The sequence below is a fragment of the Daucus carota genome, chromosome 2 (genome assembly GCF_001625215.2).
Source record: "Daucus carota subsp. sativus chromosome 2, DH1 v3.0, whole genome shotgun sequence".
Classification (NCBI taxonomy): domain Eukaryota; kingdom Viridiplantae; phylum Streptophyta; class Magnoliopsida; order Apiales; family Apiaceae; genus Daucus; species Daucus carota.
Window position 1 is genome coordinate 11,925,025 of NC_030382.2, and position 18,839 is coordinate 11,943,863.

Here is an 18,839-nt window from a genome sequence, read left to right on the forward strand (position 1 = left end):
TCACTTTTTTTACTTTAAGCAAGAAACACTTATTTTAAGCTCACCCAAACGTCCCCTAACTTCTACAACACTTATTTATTTTAAATAAGAAACACTTATTTTAAACTCACCCAAACGACCCCTTAGTCTTATATGTACCTCTCATGAAGCGAAAGTCGAATCTGAATATTTTATATTCAGATTACAATCCTTTCTAAATGGATCAATTTAGAGATGTGTAAAAAGAAGCCTGGAAGGTTCTTGATCTTGTCAAGTCTTGTCATCTGACATGGTTGGCTTTTGTTGAGTGTATCCCTTTCGTTCTTTGTTTATAATTTGTAACCTTATTATTCTGTAACCAAAAGCTTTCAACTATTAGCTTTCATAATGGCGAGAGGGGATAAATCTATTCATGAAATGGAGGAAGCGTTTGCATTGGTCAATATTGATGAGGAACATGGGGGAATCAATTATGGGGGAACAACCGATGATCTGAGTGACATAGACACTAGGTGGTGCCTGGTAGGGAGGTTTCTCACTGACTCTCCTATAGATTTTCAAGCGATGCAGCACAAAATGGCATCATTATGGAGGCCAGGAAGGGGTTTATATGTGAAGCAACTTGAAGGCAACAGATTCTTATTCCAGTTTTACCATGAGATTGACATTAAGCGGGTAATGGAGGGTAGCCCATGGATGTTTGGTAGATTTCATTTGATCATGGAGAGGTTGAAGGAAGGTGACAATCCTAGGACAATGGCTATCAACAATCTAGACATCTGGGTCCAGTTACATGATATGAGTGCTGGTTTCATGTCATTACGTGTTGCCACGGATGTAGGTAATTACATAGGGAAGTTCATTGAAAGTGACTCAAACAATTTTACTGGGGTATGGAGGGACTATTTACGAATTAGAGTTACACTGCCATTGGATGTGCCAATTAAAAGACGCATGAAGCTTAAGAAGACGGAGGAAAATTGGTGCTGGGTTAACTTTAAGTACGAGGCGATTCCCACATTCTGTTTTATCTGTGGTATGGTCGGGCATGGTGACAAGTTCTGTGAGAGATTATTCGATAATCCAGGGGGAAATGTACAAAAAGCATATGGCTCATGGCTGCGTGCCGAACCAAGGAGGAAAACACATACAGTGGGATCAAGGTGGTTGAGAAACCCAAATTCCGTTCAGGCAACTAATTCCGGTGAGAAGATTGGAGCAACCGCTGGAAAGATGAACTCCGTAATTGGTGGGATAATGCAACAAACCAGCGTGAATAACGGGATTGGATTAGATGGAGGTGCATTTCAAAAAGCTGATAACGCGGGAGGAGGTAAAGGGGATATGGTGGGAGTCAATAAAGGAGGAATTATAGGAGATAATGCACAACGTACTGATCTTAACGAGGGTAATGAGCATAATTTGAAAAATCAAGGTGATGGGCAAAAAACTGGGTTGGACTCTTCAGAATTATTTATAGTGGACCCTAAAAGGCGTAGATTGGGCCTGGACCAAACTGTAGAGGATAAACAGGAGTTCGAAGATGATACAAGCATGGAGACAGGGGAGGATAACCAAAGTATTTCAAAAAACGAATTTATGGCGGGTGCTGCACTGCAGACCCGCCAATCATTATGATTTCTTTAGCTTGGAACTGCCAGGGGTTGGGTGCGCCTGGAAAAATTCAGTTCCTTCAAGATGTCACCCGGTATGAACAACCAAAGTGCATGTTTTTATGTGAAACCATTACGAGTCGAAGGAAGATGGAGGAGTTATGTGTGAAATTAAAATTTGAAGGCTTGTTAACTGTGGAACCTCAAGGAAGGAGTGGTGGTATTGCTTTATTATGGAAAGACGCGGAGGATGTCAACCTTATGAGTATGTCAAAGAATCACATTGATGTGTCAATAAAAGTTGAAGGTAAGGATCCATGGCGTCTTACAGGTATTTACGGTGAACCTATTCGTGCTCAAAGACATAAAACCTGGGATCTTCTCAGACACCTGGCAAGAGATGCAAATTTACCATGGTACTTGATTGGCGACTTCAATAATGTTACTTCCCAACAAGATAAAAGGGGAGGTCATTCTTATCCAAATTGGCTTGTTGAAGGATTTAATGACTGTCTAAGAGATGCAGAGTTACAAGATCTTGAGATTACAGGACATCAATTCACTTGGGAGAGAGGGAGAAATTCGGACCAGTGGACAGAAATAAGGTTGGATAGAGTTTTGGCCAATGCTGCATGGTTAGATAGATTTCCAATGGTTACAGTGTACAATTTAGAGGGATCCCCGTCTGACCACAGCCCTCTATTGACAATACCAGCAGTAAAGAAAGTGAATAAGAATAATTTCAAGTTCAAGTTCGAAAATGCTTGGTTGACTGAGCCAATGTGTGGCCAAATTGTGAGAGAATCTTGGAAGGAGGAGCCTGGCGATAGCGTGTTGAACAAAATTCGTAATTGTGCTAACAATTTACAGGGTTGGGGACAGGAAATCACAGGCTGTTTTAATAAGAGAATAAAGGAATGTAAGCGGATTTTGAAGGCGACAAGAAATGGCAGAGACCAGAATTCAAAAACGGAATATATGGAAGCAAAAAAGCAATTATTTTTGGTGCTGGATCAGAAGGAAATTTTTTGGAGACAACGGTCGAAACAGCTTTGGTTACAGGCCGGAGAGAAAAACACTAAATTTTTTCATGCGGCCTGCAACAGTAGACGTCGTACAAACAGAATCCAGAGGTTGAAAAGTGAGGAGGGGCATTGGTTCGATTGGGAGAATGGGTTACATGAGCTGATTAAAAGTTATTACCAGCAATTGTTCACAGCCACTAATACTCAAGAGGGGAATGTTCTTGACTGTATTCCGAAAACAATTTGTGAAGAACAAAATGCGCAGCTGCTTAGTCAAATTACAGATGAGGAAGTACGACACGCTATTTTTCAAATGCATCCCGATAAAGCCCCGGGGCCAGATGGCATGACCCCGGCTTTCTTTCAGAAACATTGGAATGTTGTTGGCCCAGATATAGTATGGTTGGTTAAGCAATTTTTTCATACAGGAGAAGTGGTGAAGGAGTTAAATGAAACAAATATAGTCCTCATTCCGAAGAAAAAGAACCCTTCATGCTTATCAGAGCTACGACCAATTGCGTTGTGTAATGTGGTCATGAAAATAATCACAAAAGTTCTTGCCAATCGACTAAAACTAGTTCTTGATTCAGTTATTTCGAATTCTCAGAGTGCATTCCTACCGGGGAGGCTGATTTCAGACAACATTATGGTCAGCTTTGAGGTGATGCACTATCTAAAGTGAAAGAAATTTGGGAAAGAAGGGTACATGGCTCTGAAACTTGATATGTCTAAAGCATATGATAGAGTTGAATGGACTTTTTTGCGTGGCATTTTGCTGAAGATGGGATTTTCTGATTGGTGGACGCATTTAATAATGCAATGTGTCATGTCAGTTTCATATAATATTGTTCATGGGGAGCATGTTATTGGTCCTATTTGCCCTACTCGAGGACTTAGACAAGGAGATCCTTTGTCTCCTTATCTATTTATCATTTGTGCGGAGGGGCTATCAGCTCTTATTCATCAATACGAGGAACGAAAGTTGATTCATGGAATTAGAATATGCAATAAAGCTCCAATAGTCTCACACATGCTTTTCGCTGATGATAGTTATGTGTACTGTAAAGCGGATACGAATGAAGCTGACAAGGTGCTGGAACTTTTAAAAGTGTATGAAGACGCGTCGGGGCAGAAAATTAATAAGGAAAAGTCTTCAGTTTTCTTTAGTGGGAATGTTATCAAGTACAACAGAGTTGAAGTAAGTCATAAGCTTGGGATGAAGGAAGCAGATGAGCATAGCACGTACTTGGGACTCCCTAACATCTTAGGTCGAAAGAAATCAGTGGTGCTGGCCTACTTAAAAGATAGAGTTCAAAACAGAATTCAGAGTTGGAGACCGAAGAAATTCTCAAAACCAACGAAGGAAATGTCTAGGGGACTTTTAATCATGATTAAATTTGAAATTCAATTACTTTCTTCCGTTTTCTATTCAGATTTACTATTCTATCGCTTGACTAGAATTTAGATATATCTTAATGCAGTAATAGAATTAACTAGTTGAGAAGCCGCGTGTTGCGGCGGCTTATAAAAAATTATATTGATGATTCAAAATTAATATTTGAAAAATAAAATAAATTTTATATTATAAACATCTCGATGCAATACCAATATTAATATATAAAATTACAAAATGGGACTATAATTCATGAGTGGAAAAATGAAAATAATTCTCTACATATAATTAACGATTTAAAGCATGACGAATCTTAATTTTAATCGTGCTTTTTTTTAAAGTAATCATGTTTTTACTTAAATTGTCATTAATTTTCAAACACTACTTTTTAGATATACTCCACATGTAAAAAGTATACGGCTCTTTAACAAAGCTGATTGATGACATCTAGCCATATGCATTGGTTGACCAATAAAACAGAAAATAAGCTTGCAAGAACATAAGTGCGTAAAAGTCAAAAAGATATTGAGATGCAACTCCGAAACCATCCCCAGTTTTAATAATGATAAATATTAAGTTCTAGTTATACAAACATTAATCATGTCGGGACGTATGAATTACAATCCATGCAGCTGTATTAGCGACTCCTTCCTCCGATTCTTTTGGATTGGTTGTCCACAAAAACAACAATTTAAATTCATGAAATAACAGTCTACTCTCACATCCGATAAACTCTTACCTTTGTCAATCAATCATTACTATCGCCGTTCAAAACATCTATCATAATGTAACTCATTGTATTAGATAGAGAAGATAAATATGGAAAGAAAAATTGTTTATAAAGCGTATTCGCCCCCTCATCCGGCAAACTCTTACTATTGTCAATCAATCATCTCCATTGCCGTTCAAAACATTTATCATAATGTAACTCATTATTGTATTATATGGAGAAGATAAATAGGCAAACAAAATTTGTGTGTTTAGATGATCCAAAATCCAACAACCTATGGAGGTATTTATAGGTGCAGAGAGACTTGTATGCTACTCTTTCCCATGAATAATCTGAAACAGAATCAGATTATAAAACTTGCAAGTTACTATATTCCATAAATAATCTGAAACAATATCAGCATCTGAAACTTGCTTCCAATATACCCGAAACTAAAAAAGGCAGTTCTAATTTTTGATATTTTTCATCCAAAAATTCAAGAAAATTAGAAAAATAGAACGGAGCGATGTGAGACATACGCGCCCCTCGCTTTTCCTTTATACTAGCCTTTAACCCGTGCAAAGCATGGGCGGGTGTATAGTTCGTAATTTATTATTTGTAATTTAAATTTTAACATCATTTTATTAGTATTTTAATATTAATGGATTGAATTTTAATTAAATTATATTATTCAACTGACTATATTTTCTCCCGATTACTTGAAAATATCCTAACACACACACACATATCAGGATTTTAGTACATTTAATCTGAATTTAGTACATGAAGATTTAAAAATAAAAAAATCAAAAAATTCAAATCTTTTTCAAACATAGACGATCGTGTAATACCCTTGAAAGATTCAGTAATCTAATCAATGGAATTTCAACGTAATTTTGTAATCTTGGTTTTTTTTGACAACAAAAACTTTTAAGATTAAAGTTAGAAAGGGTTATGTAATGGTTCGTGTTTATATTGAAATAAAACACGTTAACTTTTAAAAAAAAGTTATATAAAAGTTCTTGTTAAAAATATATATTCAAAATTGTATGTTTATAATTTTATTTATAACATCATTATAATTTTTTTTAATGAAATATTAAATAATAATAATATATTGTTATGAGTGTTTTTAGTATTTGAAACTGTTTAACAATGTAATACTAATAGATAGACTCCACATTTGTAGACTTGTAGTACCAAAAAGAGAGTACCAAACCAAAAAATATAACTAAAACCTTTGACTACAAATTATAACCATGTTGGCTTATTATAGTATAGTATAGATGTGCAGAGAGACTTGTGTGATACTCTTTCCCATAATTAAATAATCTGAAACAAAATCAGATTCTGAAACTTGCTTTTAATATACCTGAAACTAAAATAGGTAGTTCAAATTTTTGATATTTTTAATCTAAAAATTCCAAAAATTTGAAAAATAGAACGGAGCGATATGAGAGGCACCACATACACGCCTCTCGCTTGTGTTTAGATGATCCGAAACCCTACAATCTATAGGGGTATTTATAGGTGCAGAGAGACTTGTGTGCTACTCTTTCCCATAATTAAATAATCTGAAACAAAATCAGATTAAAACTTTCAAGTTACTATATTCCATAAATAATTTGAAACAAAATCAGATTTTGAAACTTGCTTCTAATATACCCGAAACTAAAAAAGGTAGTTCTAATTTTTGATAGTTTTCATCCAAAAATTCCAGAAAATTAGAAAAGTAGAACGGAGCGATGTGAGAGACGCCACCTACACGCCCCTCGCTTCTCCTTTATATAAGTATATTGATTTAAATTTGGGTATATCAAATATACTATTTTTTCTAAAAAAATATTTTACAATTTTATTATATTCTGGAAATAATTACGAAAATACTGTTCAACCAAATGAAATCAAATGCAGCTTTCGTAATTTTTGCAAAAATATTACTCCCTCCGTCTCATTTTATATGATCTTATCACTTTTTGCACGCTTTTTTAGGTATATAAAAGAGGTACTTATATATAATATTTGTTCGTGTTTTTTTTATAAAAATTTAAACTTTAAATTTTTTATACAAAATAAAAATTATGAAAAAATATTATATAAAAGTAAATTTATTGAACACATTGGAATACATGTAAATAGCAAACCATTCATATAAAGTGGCACGTAACAATAGCATAATTACTCGGGTTAAATTGGAGGTGAAAGTATCACTTAAGTCCAAAACACAACATATATATAATAAACACAAGGCGATTTGACAAATATACCACTTTGTGGATATTTATTTGCAAATATATTACGTTATCTAAAATCTTACAAATTTACTATCCTTTTAAACATACAAACAATTAAATTGCAAAGATACCATCTATTTCATATTTCTCTGCAGCCTTTGTTTTTAACAGATACAAAACAACACACACAACTACACATACACATACATCTCCCTCTCGACAACACCATCATCACCTCCATCTGGCTACCATGTAACACCCATCACCCCTAGGGGTGGCGATCTGGTCGGATTGGATTGGATATGACTATATCCATATTCAAATCCGAAATTTTATACTGTACCCGAACCCGATCCGAACCCGAAAATTACCCGAAAACTGATATCCAAATCCGATCCAACGGATTTCGGATCGGATTCGGATATACCCGAAACCCGATTTTATTTGGATTGGATTTGCATATAACCGAAATCCGATAACCGAAATTCGATACCCAAAAATCCGAAAAAACAAAATTAAAATAATAATTTGAGAGCTCGTTCTTGAACAAGTACTACATTCAACCAAGTCCAACAGGATCAAATAAATCCATCATGATTTACAAGCAAAAATAAATAGTTTGCAAGTCTTATAATAATGCAGAACAAAATACTTGAATTAAAGTCTTAATCCTTAAAAATAGTCCAAATAAGTGAACAATTAAGCCTGGTAACATTAAGCAGCAAAGATTCTTCATCGTGGCAAAATCACAAAACTCCCCTTCTCAATCCTCATAGCTCCTGGAAATTTTTTTTAAAAAAATGGTCATTAGATAAACTTTGTGGTCAGCTGTAGGCACAGTATATGATGCACCTAACCTCCCTGGAGCTGAAGCAATATCCTTTTAGAACACCCTGCTTTGGTCCCTTCTGGTTTTTTATATATTAAAACAAGGATGCCAGCAATCCATTCAATAATTTTTCGGAGTTAAGCGATTTCTTATATTACATAATTTTTTTAGCTTCCTAAAATTTTAATTTAATATATACCCTATTAATCTGCATGTAGCCCTGATTTATTCTTTTATAAATTCCTTACTAATCTGCACATCATTTTAATCAACAATCATTTTGATTAATGATGGCAATATATCTTACAAGCTGTCAACATGATCTGAAAAGTTCTCCACAAGAATTTATAAGTTTTTTCTCAACAAGATTACGTGTTCCAAATAACAGCAGGTGAGATTGCTGATGCAAAAGAGTAAAGTTCAGTGCATAAAAGGGGTTATAGCTCACTGCTTCTACTTATGTTGTTTACTTAGCTTAAATGTGTATTACTGTACTAAGAACATATACCAAATTTTCTGGGTTGTAATTTGAATCTAATCAACAACATTTCATATGAATATATGATATCAAAAAACACACACACGTATATATGGTTCTATAAAATATGTTTTTATATCTTATTTTTAAGATTTTTTTTATGAATAAAAATTTAATAACTAAACTTTTATTCAGAAAAAAATTGAAAAATAAAATATAAAACTATACTTTAGAGAAGTATTAAAGTGTGTGCCGGTGTGCCGCTCCCAGCATATACAAACTCAGGGGAGGGAGGTAGTAAAGTATACTCCCTCTGTCCCATTCATTTGTATATACTTTCCTTTTTGGGACGTCCCACCAATTGTATATATCTCAAAAATAATAACTTTTAATAATATAAAACAATACTACACCAAATACTTTCTTCCACTATCTCCATTTTATAATAATATACTCGCTTTGTTTGGCAATATTTGACGTTTTGGATTTGTGCACAGTTATTAAGAAATACACCCAGAGATGATTACAAATAAACTCTTTTACACTTCTACCCTTATTGAAACTTACGTGTAATTATGAGATGGTATGTGAACTTGCACCAATAACTAAGCTACCTCTTGGGAGTAATTCTTCTTTTATAGCCTTGATTCCGAAATCCATTAATGCAGTCCATCCCTCTGATTTCCGCCCCATAAGTCTTATGAATGCTCTAGTGAAATTGTTGTCCAAAGTGCTAGCAACCAGGTTAAAATCCTTCATGCCTCTACTGATTTCTCATAACCAAACGGCTTTCATCAAGGGGAGGCAGATCTCTGATGGTATCCTTATTACTAGTGAGATTGTATCTCTACTACAAAAACAGAATCTTAGTGGGTCAATCTTTAAAATAGACTTTGAGAAGGCATTTGATCGGGTGAGATGGGACTTTGTGCTTGATGTTCTGTCTGCTTTGAACTTCGGTGCGAAATGGATTTCCTGGGTGAAAAGTATATTTTATTCATCCCGCATTTCAGTGCTGGTGAATGGTTCCCCGACGGAGGAATTCGCCCCCTCGCGAGGCCTCCGCCAAGGGGACCCTTTATCTCCGCTACTGTTTAACTTAGTGGGGGAGAGTCTTTCTTGCCTTCTGAATATAGGTGTTCGGAACTGCATTTTTAGTGGTATCTCTCTCTTTGGTGGGAAGGAGATCATCACTCATCTGCAATTTGCAGATGATGTGATACTTTTTTTGCACAATGCGGATGCATCTATCATAGGTATTAAGCGAATTCTGCAGTGTTTCCAATTACTTTCAGGAATGAAAGTTAATTTCACTAAGAGCCATTTATATGGCTTCCACATTCCCCAATCTCGGATTGACAAATGGACCTCATGTCTTGGTTGCATGTCAGGGAAACTACCTTTTTCTTATCTGGGAGCCACTATAGGGGCCTCTCCCACTTCAGTTAAGTTTTGGGAACCACTTCTCGCGAGATTGAGAAAGAAACTAGGCAACTTTGAAGCGACATGCATTTCTATGGCTGGTCGTTTAATCCTTCTAAAAGCAGCCCTTGATAGCGCCCCCATTTACTGGCTCAGTTTATATAAACTCCCAACGTCAGTGCTAAATAGCCTAGAGCGTATGAGAAGATCTTTTCTATGGGGCGATACTCCTGTGCATAAAAAACTGCACCTTCTTAACTGGGAGCGTGTTTGCAAAAGTAAGGCGAATGGTGGTTTGGGTTTATCTTCTATCAAACTCCAGAATAGTATTCTCCTTGCAAAATGGTGGTGGAGAGCATACAGTGAGAGGGGCTCTTTCTGGAATCGTATTTTTGTGGGGTGCTATGGAAATCTTTGGTCGTTCGATTTGAAAAGTCTCAACCCTAAGCGTTGTTCACCAATTGTGCGCAGTATTTTATCCATCACTAAGGAACGGAATCTCCAGTCTGTTTTTGACAGAAGCAATTTTAAGTGGATTTGTGGTGATGGCCTTAAAATTTTATTTTGGGAAGATGTGTGGGTTTTCGAGCAGTCTCTGGCTGATAGGTTTCCTACCCTGTATGGTAAATCGACCAAGCAATACTCTTCAGTTGCATCGTTATTAGACTTCTTCAGAACCTCCCCAAGGTGTAACACTCTTTGGTCCTCCCCTTTAGATGTAACTCAGCTGAGGAACCTTGACACCCTGGTTTCTATGATCAGTAGTGTCTCCTTGAATGGCCGGGTAGATCGAATTTGTTGGCTCCCTTCTGGTAGCGTCTTCTCCACCGTCCTGGCTAGGAAATACCTTTGTGATGAACCTTCTACTAATATGCTAAATGCGGCGATGTGGAATAAAGTTTGGCAGTTGAAAGCTCCACCCAAAACCATCCTCTTTCTCTGGAAGCTGGTGGGGGGCTTTCTTCCTACGAACCTCCTTCTCAGCCAAAGATTACATGACTTTAACCCTCAATGCAGATGGTGTACCAATGCACCCGAATCAATCACTCATATTTTTTGGGAATGTGATCTTGCCAGATGGACTTGGAGTTATGTACAGTCTTGGTGGAGCATTAAGGAAGTTCACTTCTCTAAGTTCGGTTTCAATCTCTGTTATATCCTTAGTTTGTTTAAACCCAAGTTCATTAAGTGTATATGGGAGCTAGTTGTTGTAGCTGCGTTATGGTCGATTTGGCTCGGGAGAAATGAACTCATCTTCAACAACGTTAGAATCTCCAAGAACAATCTTCAAGATCTCATTTTCTTTAGGGTTTCTAAGTGGGGTAACGCATCCAAGCTTATACTGTTTGACCATGTTCCGGTATGGAGGGTTAATCCAGTAGGGACCATCCATGTTTATCACCATTTGGATAAGTCGAACTACTGGGAAATTCGTCGTAACAATTTTCACGTAATATGCATGGTAGATGCTGCATGGGGTCTAAGTGATTGGGGCGACTCACGTGGAGGTATAGGTGGCTTAATAAGGAACAATGTAGGTCACAACCTTTATGTATTCTCTGGGCCCTCCAAAGCTTTATCAATTCTGGAGGCGGAGGTTGAAGCCATTTTGCATGCATTAATCACGGTTAAGTTATTGAGTTTGAAGCATCTCAAAGTGGTTGTTTGCTCTGACTCAGCTTCAGCTATTAATATCATTTATGAAGGGGTCGGTCGAACATTCCCTTTGCTGGAATCTGGGTTTGACTATCAAACTATGCTGCACGATTCGGTATGTCTGAACTATGTTCCATCTATTATAAATGATGAAGCAGACCTTTTAGCTAAGCAAGGAATTAATAAGACCCACTTCTTCAATCATTGGGCCAATAGGGACTTCTACGTTGGCAGGCCCACATCTGAATAATGTGGACCCTGCTACCTTCCTTGTTTCCTTTTTTCGCGGGCTACCTCTCATTTCAAATTGTACATCTAGTTTTAGGTGTGGTGAGCTGTCCTGCCTACTGATACAGGTACTCGAGTATCTTACATGGTTATCTTCCCAAAGATTTTTTCTAGTGGTTGCCCGGTTTATCCAGGGGTTTTTAGCTGAGTATCACCTTTTCCAATGCATCTCTAGTTAGCCTCAGTCTGTTTCTTGGCCTATTTAGGCGGCTTGGCTCGTCCCTTCTCTGCATCCATCTCTTTCTCTTTCTCTTCTTCTAAAATCTTTTTCTCCTTCTTTCTCGTTCTCTCTCCTAGAGTATGGAATTCATTTGGGATGTTCCTGAGGGGAAGTATGTTAAGATCAATATTCATTGTGTGACTTCTGAGTTTCCTTCTGCTGTTGGAAACACTGTTGCCATTGGGGCTATCATGAGAGATGGTTCTGGGAAGCAACTCTGGGTTTTCAAAGGCCCCCTCAACCACTTGTCTGTAGAGCAGGGCATTATGGCGGCCATTCAAGCCGCTTGTGTCTTTGCTTAGAAACATGAGTTGGAGTTTCTTCACTTTGAGACAACTCATTTCGGTATCTTTGATCTGGTTAGCAACCAAGAGTATCTCGCCATCCCGGAGGATCTGCTTGAGGCCTTTCGCCTCTTTAACTCCATTCACGCAAATCATGAACCTAAAAGCTCTACTGTCAGGAAGATTTCATGGATCCCTGAACACATGAACTCGGTGGCAGTCTATTTGGCTGACTATGGTATGCATCACCTTTCTGAAGTGGTTGAAACCACAGGTGACTCCACGTTCGGTAACATGCAGTACCTGCTTGATCGGGATATGGGTATGGTCTTCACTAATCCTGAGGTGGAGGTCATCCAGGACATTGGTTTGGGTGAGGTCATCGACAGTGCTCCTCCGATTATTCATCGTAAACGTCTGAGAAATGGTTCTTTTCTGGATTCTGGTGTGGCAAATCTCTATGACTATCATGAATTCGGCTTTGGTTCAGTGCATGGTTACTCTCATGGAGTGGCAGGTCCCTCACAGCCTGTCATGGTGGGAAAAGGAAAAGGTAAAAACAAAGAGTATGAAGAGTTTGCTTTCTGGGACAATGGTGTTTTGTCAACTCGTGCTATAGAGATTCTGGAGTCTGGGGCTCTCACCCATTACTCTCCTGCTTTTTATGATCGCTACCTAGACCTGGAAGCTCATGTGAGCAATGGTTTTCTGGTGAAGGATATCCTCCACCATGCTTGTCTTGGAACCTTGGAACTGATCTCCTTCATGCTGGTTGGAAACCATGCTCCTAACTTGGCTGAGCTCATGCCCATGGATAATGTCTCTCCGGGCATGGGTCTAGGAACTGTCCCTGAACAGGCTGTCATGGTCGCAGAGGATGTGTTGGCAAACAAGCGGGCCCGCAGGGCTTCTAGCATCTGATATGCTTCTGCCTGCATATCTTATCTATCTACTTCCTAGTCGCTTTCTCTAGTACTAGGTTATCTAGTTGTTTAGGTTGTTTAGGCTGTCCTACTCTCTTTTGGGCTATTGATGTTTCTTCTCGGGGTTTCTTGCACCCTTCTGTGCCTCTGCGTAGGCTGATCTCTGGTTCCTTTTGTTATGCTTTGTATGCTCTTGTGTAAGATTTTCCGAGTATATATATCGTTGCTTATCAAAAAAAAAACTAGTACTAGTCTAGTTTTACGTGTATTTTCCCATATACTAGTAAAACTTGCCAACTTCACATAAATGTTTTTTTTTCCATTTTTCAAAACTTCCCTTCACAATTTTAATAAAGATTATTGTATCAAATCTTCACAACTTCCCTCCATAATTTTTAGTAAGATTCAAATGAATTTTTTTAAAACTATTATCCCTCCCCAGATTCCCTCCATACACAATATTATATATAACCACGTAGAGGATGCCATACAAAACACTTGGCATCCAAGCGGAGAAATAGGTGGAACATACAGAAGGAGAATGCTGGGAAGATTATGGGTAGAAATATAGATTTGAATATTCCTGCAAACACAGACGATGGTATAACAATGGCCAATGAAACAGGTATTTTTTTCATACCCAATACTATTCTTTTTAGTTATAATGTGTATTTGGTCTTTTTTTTTTATAATTTGAATGGTTTTTATAATCAAAAATTTAATTATCTAGGTTTGTTAGTGTGATTCAACAAATTTTATCATATTATATCTATGTTAGACTGAAAATAGTATTGTTTCATTATTTTATATGTTAAGTACATTATTATTTATTTATTTATTTTAACGTAGGAACCCGCAGCCGCTACCTTTTGGGTGCGCATTGGGTAAACCCACGAGCTCATGCAATAGCTTGCAAACTACGTAAACCAAGGTAAACCGCACTTAAGCGACAGGCTTTGATCCAGGAGGCACAATCACAAATTCTTCTCCCTTCAAGAGTGGAACTTGTGACCAAGAGGATACATGTCCCCTCTGTAACTAGCTGCACATATACAGTTGTCATGAGTTCACAGGATCAGACACAAGAAGAAAATGTTTCATCTCAACATGATAGGATATTTACAACAAATCAAATTGACTGAACTGAACCTTTTGGGAGTAAGTTTATTTTATCGATCTTGTTTTTTAATTTGAGTTTCATTTTAATAATTTAAAATATTATTAAATAAAATATTAATCAGAAGAAAATATTAAAAAAGTATTTAATTTTTTTGTGTAATGTAACCATTAAAATCTACTGTAGTAATAATATACAAGAACACTAACAAGCTAATTTTTAGATTATTAAAGATTATTCAAAGAGAAGTTGTTTTTAATTAATAAAATTTACTAATCTTCAACATTGTAATTCATGCTACTTTTTTTTTTTTGGAGTAAAAGTTGTTCTTCAATAAAACAAAGATGAATCAGACAATATTGTCTCCAACAAAAATGATGGAGGAGACGAGAAATCCAAGAAGCAATTGAGCGCACAAGGAATTTTGGCTAACTTGTGTGCCAGCATATTTGCTTGCTTTCTAATAAAATCTACCAACACCCCACCCCTATTTCTAATCATAGATCTACACTGATGAATTAGGTTTCCGAGCTCAAGCAGGTTGGTGTTGTCTTTGTGTATTGCATTGACGCATAGCTGTGAGTCACTCTCAATAGTAATCTGATCATTCACAGGGAGTTGTTGTATCCATGCAAGGGCCTCTGTAATGCCGACCATCTCTGCCTCCATCACAGTTACAGGTCCTGCAAATTTCATCACCCTTCCTGCTAATAAGTGACCGAGGCTGTTTCTCAGCACCATGCCTATTGTAAATGAGTCATGTCCTTCCTTCAGCGCAGCATCGACATTTATCTTAAACGAGCCCTCACTTGGAGGACTCCATCTGATGGACTGCACCTGAGTATTTGAGGAGTGACTTGATGCTGTGAAACACTTTTTATTTGCTTCTGTCCACTCTTCAACTTGCTTCCTGCACCATATCATAGCAACAGCCGGGGACAAGGATCTCTCCTCGAAAATCTTTTTATTCCTTGCATACCAGACCCCATACAGGACCATTGCAATTTTTATCAGATTCTCATCCGATTCAGCCTTTAATTTCTCTAGAAGCCAATCACTTGCACTTTCTACTTCCCACATATCAAAAGACAGACCCATAAATTGCCAGCATTCCTTAGCAAAATTACAGTCGAAAAACAAATGTAGAAGGTGCTCGATATCCCCAGTACACATCGGACAGCTTATTGGAACCATTACGCCTTTACCTCTGATCAAATATCTAACAGAAATGTTGTTGCGACAGAACCTCCAGAGGAAGATACGCATCCTGTGAGGAACCTTCAAAGACCAGATCTTGCTCCATCCGCTAGAACTTTGAATTGCACTTCCCGAACTATGATTATTATACCAATGTTGATACCCTGATTTTACCGTGTAATGCCCATTCTGAGAATGGGACCAGACTATCCTGTCCTTTATACACATGTTTGGTATACGGGTATTTAGAATGGCATTTGAATCTTCATCGGTAAATTGCATTCTTACCTTACTTTCATCCCACTGCTTTGTGTTGGCTAGAAAAAAGTCACAGACTTTTGCCGTATTACTCACACTTGTTCTCTCCTGATCCACTCGTAAACTAGTTTTGTGTCTTAACCACTTATCAGTTTTGATGTTGATCGTTTGGCCATCCCCCAAGACCCACCTTAACCCATCCTTCATCTTTTTTTTAGCCTCCCAGAGCCCAGACCAAGTGTAGCTTGATCCTCCTGTTCGAGTAGCTTGTAAGAAGTGAGTATTTGGGTAGTAGCGTGCTTTCAGAACTCGAGCCACCAATGATTCAGGTTTGTTTAAGAGATTCCAGCATTTTGCTTCCCTAACAGTGCCATATTGAAACCATGTAAATCTCTAAAACCCAGGCCACCGTTTTTCTTTGACATGCTTAGCTTATCCCATGCACACCAACGTATCCCTTTACTATTTGAGCCACTCGATTTCCACCAAAATGCATTCATTAGCCTCTCAATTTCTTGACAGAGAGTTTTTGGTATCATGAAGCATGACATTGTATAAGCTGGTATCGATTGAGCAACATTTCTAATCAATACAGCTTTGCCGGCACGAGATAATAGTTTTGAGCTCCAACTTTGAATCCTCAGGAACACTTTGTCCTTGAGATATCTAAACACTGTCTTCTTTGAACGACCTATTAGTGAAGGTAATCCAAGGTATTTGCTGCTGCCTATATCGTTGAAAACTCCGAGGGTTTGTTTTATCTCTTCTTGCTTATCTCTGCGTACATTAGCACTGAAGAAGACTGCTGACTTCTGAAAGTTCACAGATTGCCCAGAATAACTTGCATATGAGCTGAGGATGCCTTGTATTGCCTCTGATTCTGCTGTAGTAGCTTTAAAAAAGAGGAAGCTGTCGTCGGCAAAAAGGAGATGGGTAATAGGCGGGGCTGAGTGACTAACACAACAACCAGTTATTGAGCCTGCTTCCTTTGCCGCTTTGAGAGAGAGAGATAGACCTTCTGCACATAACAAGAACAGATATGGTGACAGCGGGTCTCCTTGGCGGAGACCTCTTTTAGGAATTATAGGGCCTATTTCCGAGCCTTGGAAAGAAATGTTATAAGAAACTGTAGTCACACACATTAGCATCCACTTTATCCACTGATCAGAAAATCCCATGCGAGCCATGCTTTTGCGTAGATAATCCCAGTTTACTCGATCATAAGCCTTGCTTATGTCGAGTTTAAGTGCAACCTCACCATCTTCTCCTCTACGTCTCCTCTTCATGTGATGAAGGATCTCAAAAGCAACCAACACGTTGTCTGTGATGCTGCGCCCTGGCACGAACGCCGACTGTTCCTCAGAGATTAATCCAGGTAAAATGACCTTCAATCTATTAGCTAAGACTTTAGCTATAATTTTATATAAAACATTGCATAATGCAATTGGTCTTAAATCCTTAACTTCCTCTACATTGTCCTTTTTTGGAATTAGAACAATAGTAGTATCGTTAACAGAAGAAGAGAACTTACAGTCCTTAAGCCAGTCTTGACAACAAAGAAAAACCTCATGACCAATTAATTTCCAGAAGTTCTGAAAGAATGCGGGATTCAAGCCATCAGGACCGCTTGCTTTGTCCGGATGCATACTCTTGACAGCTGAAGTGAACTCCTCAAAATTTAAGGAGGCTGTGAGCATAACATTTTGCTCATTTGTGATTAAGTTTTCATTGCCAGACCCTGGACACTCAGAATCAGCCTCATCACCTGCAAAAATTCCAGTATAGTAATCTTTAATGAGATTGCACAAATCTTCATGGTTGGTGACCATAGTTCCGTCATCAGCTTTTAAAGCTACTATATGGTTTATTTTCTTTCTTGTTGATGCTGCAGCATGAAAATATTTTGAATTCGTATCACCTTCCGCAAGCCAGAAAGATTTTGCTCGTTGCTTCCAGTATAGTTCCTCATGTTCCAAAATGTCATTGAGTTTGTTCTTCTCTTCAAAGTACATTTGGATTCCGTCATCATCCTCCCTATCCTTGAGCCCGTCAAGAATAGTTTTTTGATGTGCAATTTTATCCCTGAACTTGTGAAAAAAAGTGCGACCCCACTTTGCCATATAGGCTGATACATCTAACAGCTTCGGTAACAGATGTATGGAGGGAAGCTGATTCCAGAATTGAGCAACCTTATTATGAAAATTCTTTTCTTTCAGCCATGTGTTTTCGAACTTGAACCTGAATTGTTTCTTAGAGATTGCGGTGTTTACTAACTCCAATTTGATAGGATCATGGTCCGAGATCGCAGCATGAGATACTGTTAAGGTGCATAAAGGGAATAGGTGCCACCAAGAATTAGTCGCAAAGGCTCTGTCTAGTCTTTCTCTAATCCAATCAGCAGTTCCTTTGCTTTTTTCCCATGTAAAGCCCCCTCCCTTAAGGTCAACTTCAGTCAAAGAGCAATCTTCAATAGCCTTTTTAAACCCATTCAACAACCTTTGAGGGTGAGGATGTCTCCCTTTTTTATCACTGCTATAGAGGAGATCATTAAAATCACCAAAAATGCACCATGGAAGATCAGAAAAAGAAGCCAGGGAGCGGAGAAAATTCCATGAATCTTGACGCCTTTCTCTTTCAGGGAAGCCATAGAAACATGTGAGACGCCAAATACTTCTGTTTCCTTCTTTTACGTGAATGTCAATATGATTAGGAGATGAATCCATGATTGTGCACTTCATGGTTCTCTTCCAGAAAACAGCCAGACCACCTCCTCTTCCTTGTCTATCAACTGAAAAAAAATCTACATAACCTAGCTTTGCAGCAATAGCTTCAACTTTATTACTAACTACGAGAGTTTCAGACAAAAATAAAAGATCAGGCTTGAGAGAGTTTACCATCTCTCCGAGAACACGAACTGTGCGAGGTTTGCCAAGACCTCGACAGTTCCAACCTACAAGATTCATTTTTGCTGGCTGGCTTGCATAGCAAGCTCAGCCATATCTTGGTCTGCAGGTGCTGTTAAATCCGGACTAGAAATAATAGCTCCTCTTGTGAAAAAAATTTCATTTGGCCCAGTACGAGCGTGGCCCACTTCAGTACTTTCCTGGCCCAGTGTGCCAGATTCCCCTCTCCTCCTTTTGCGCTCTTCTAACTGTAAAATTTCGCTTTCCTCCTCATTAAGTCTAAACAGCAAATTTGACGTGGTATTAAATCC

General features: G+C 37.9%; 1 protein-coding gene across 1 annotated transcript; it reads left to right on the forward strand.

Annotated features, from left to right (window-relative positions):
- The first annotated feature begins 8,840 nt into the window (after positions 1–8,840).
- Positions 8,841–11,588, forward strand: LOC108207066 (uncharacterized). The gene has a single exon (XM_017377531.1). It carries the CDS (start codon positions 8,841–8,843, stop codon positions 11,586–11,588), a length of 2,748 nt encoding a protein of 915 aa, XP_017233020.1.
- The last annotated feature ends 7,251 nt before the right edge of the window (positions 11,589–18,839 follow it).

Excerpts from the sequence above, each read along its gene's own strand:
- LOC108207066 (XM_017377531.1), top strand. The coding sequence starts at position 8,841 with ATGGTATGTGAACTTGCACCAATAACTAAGCTACCTCTTGGGAGTAAT.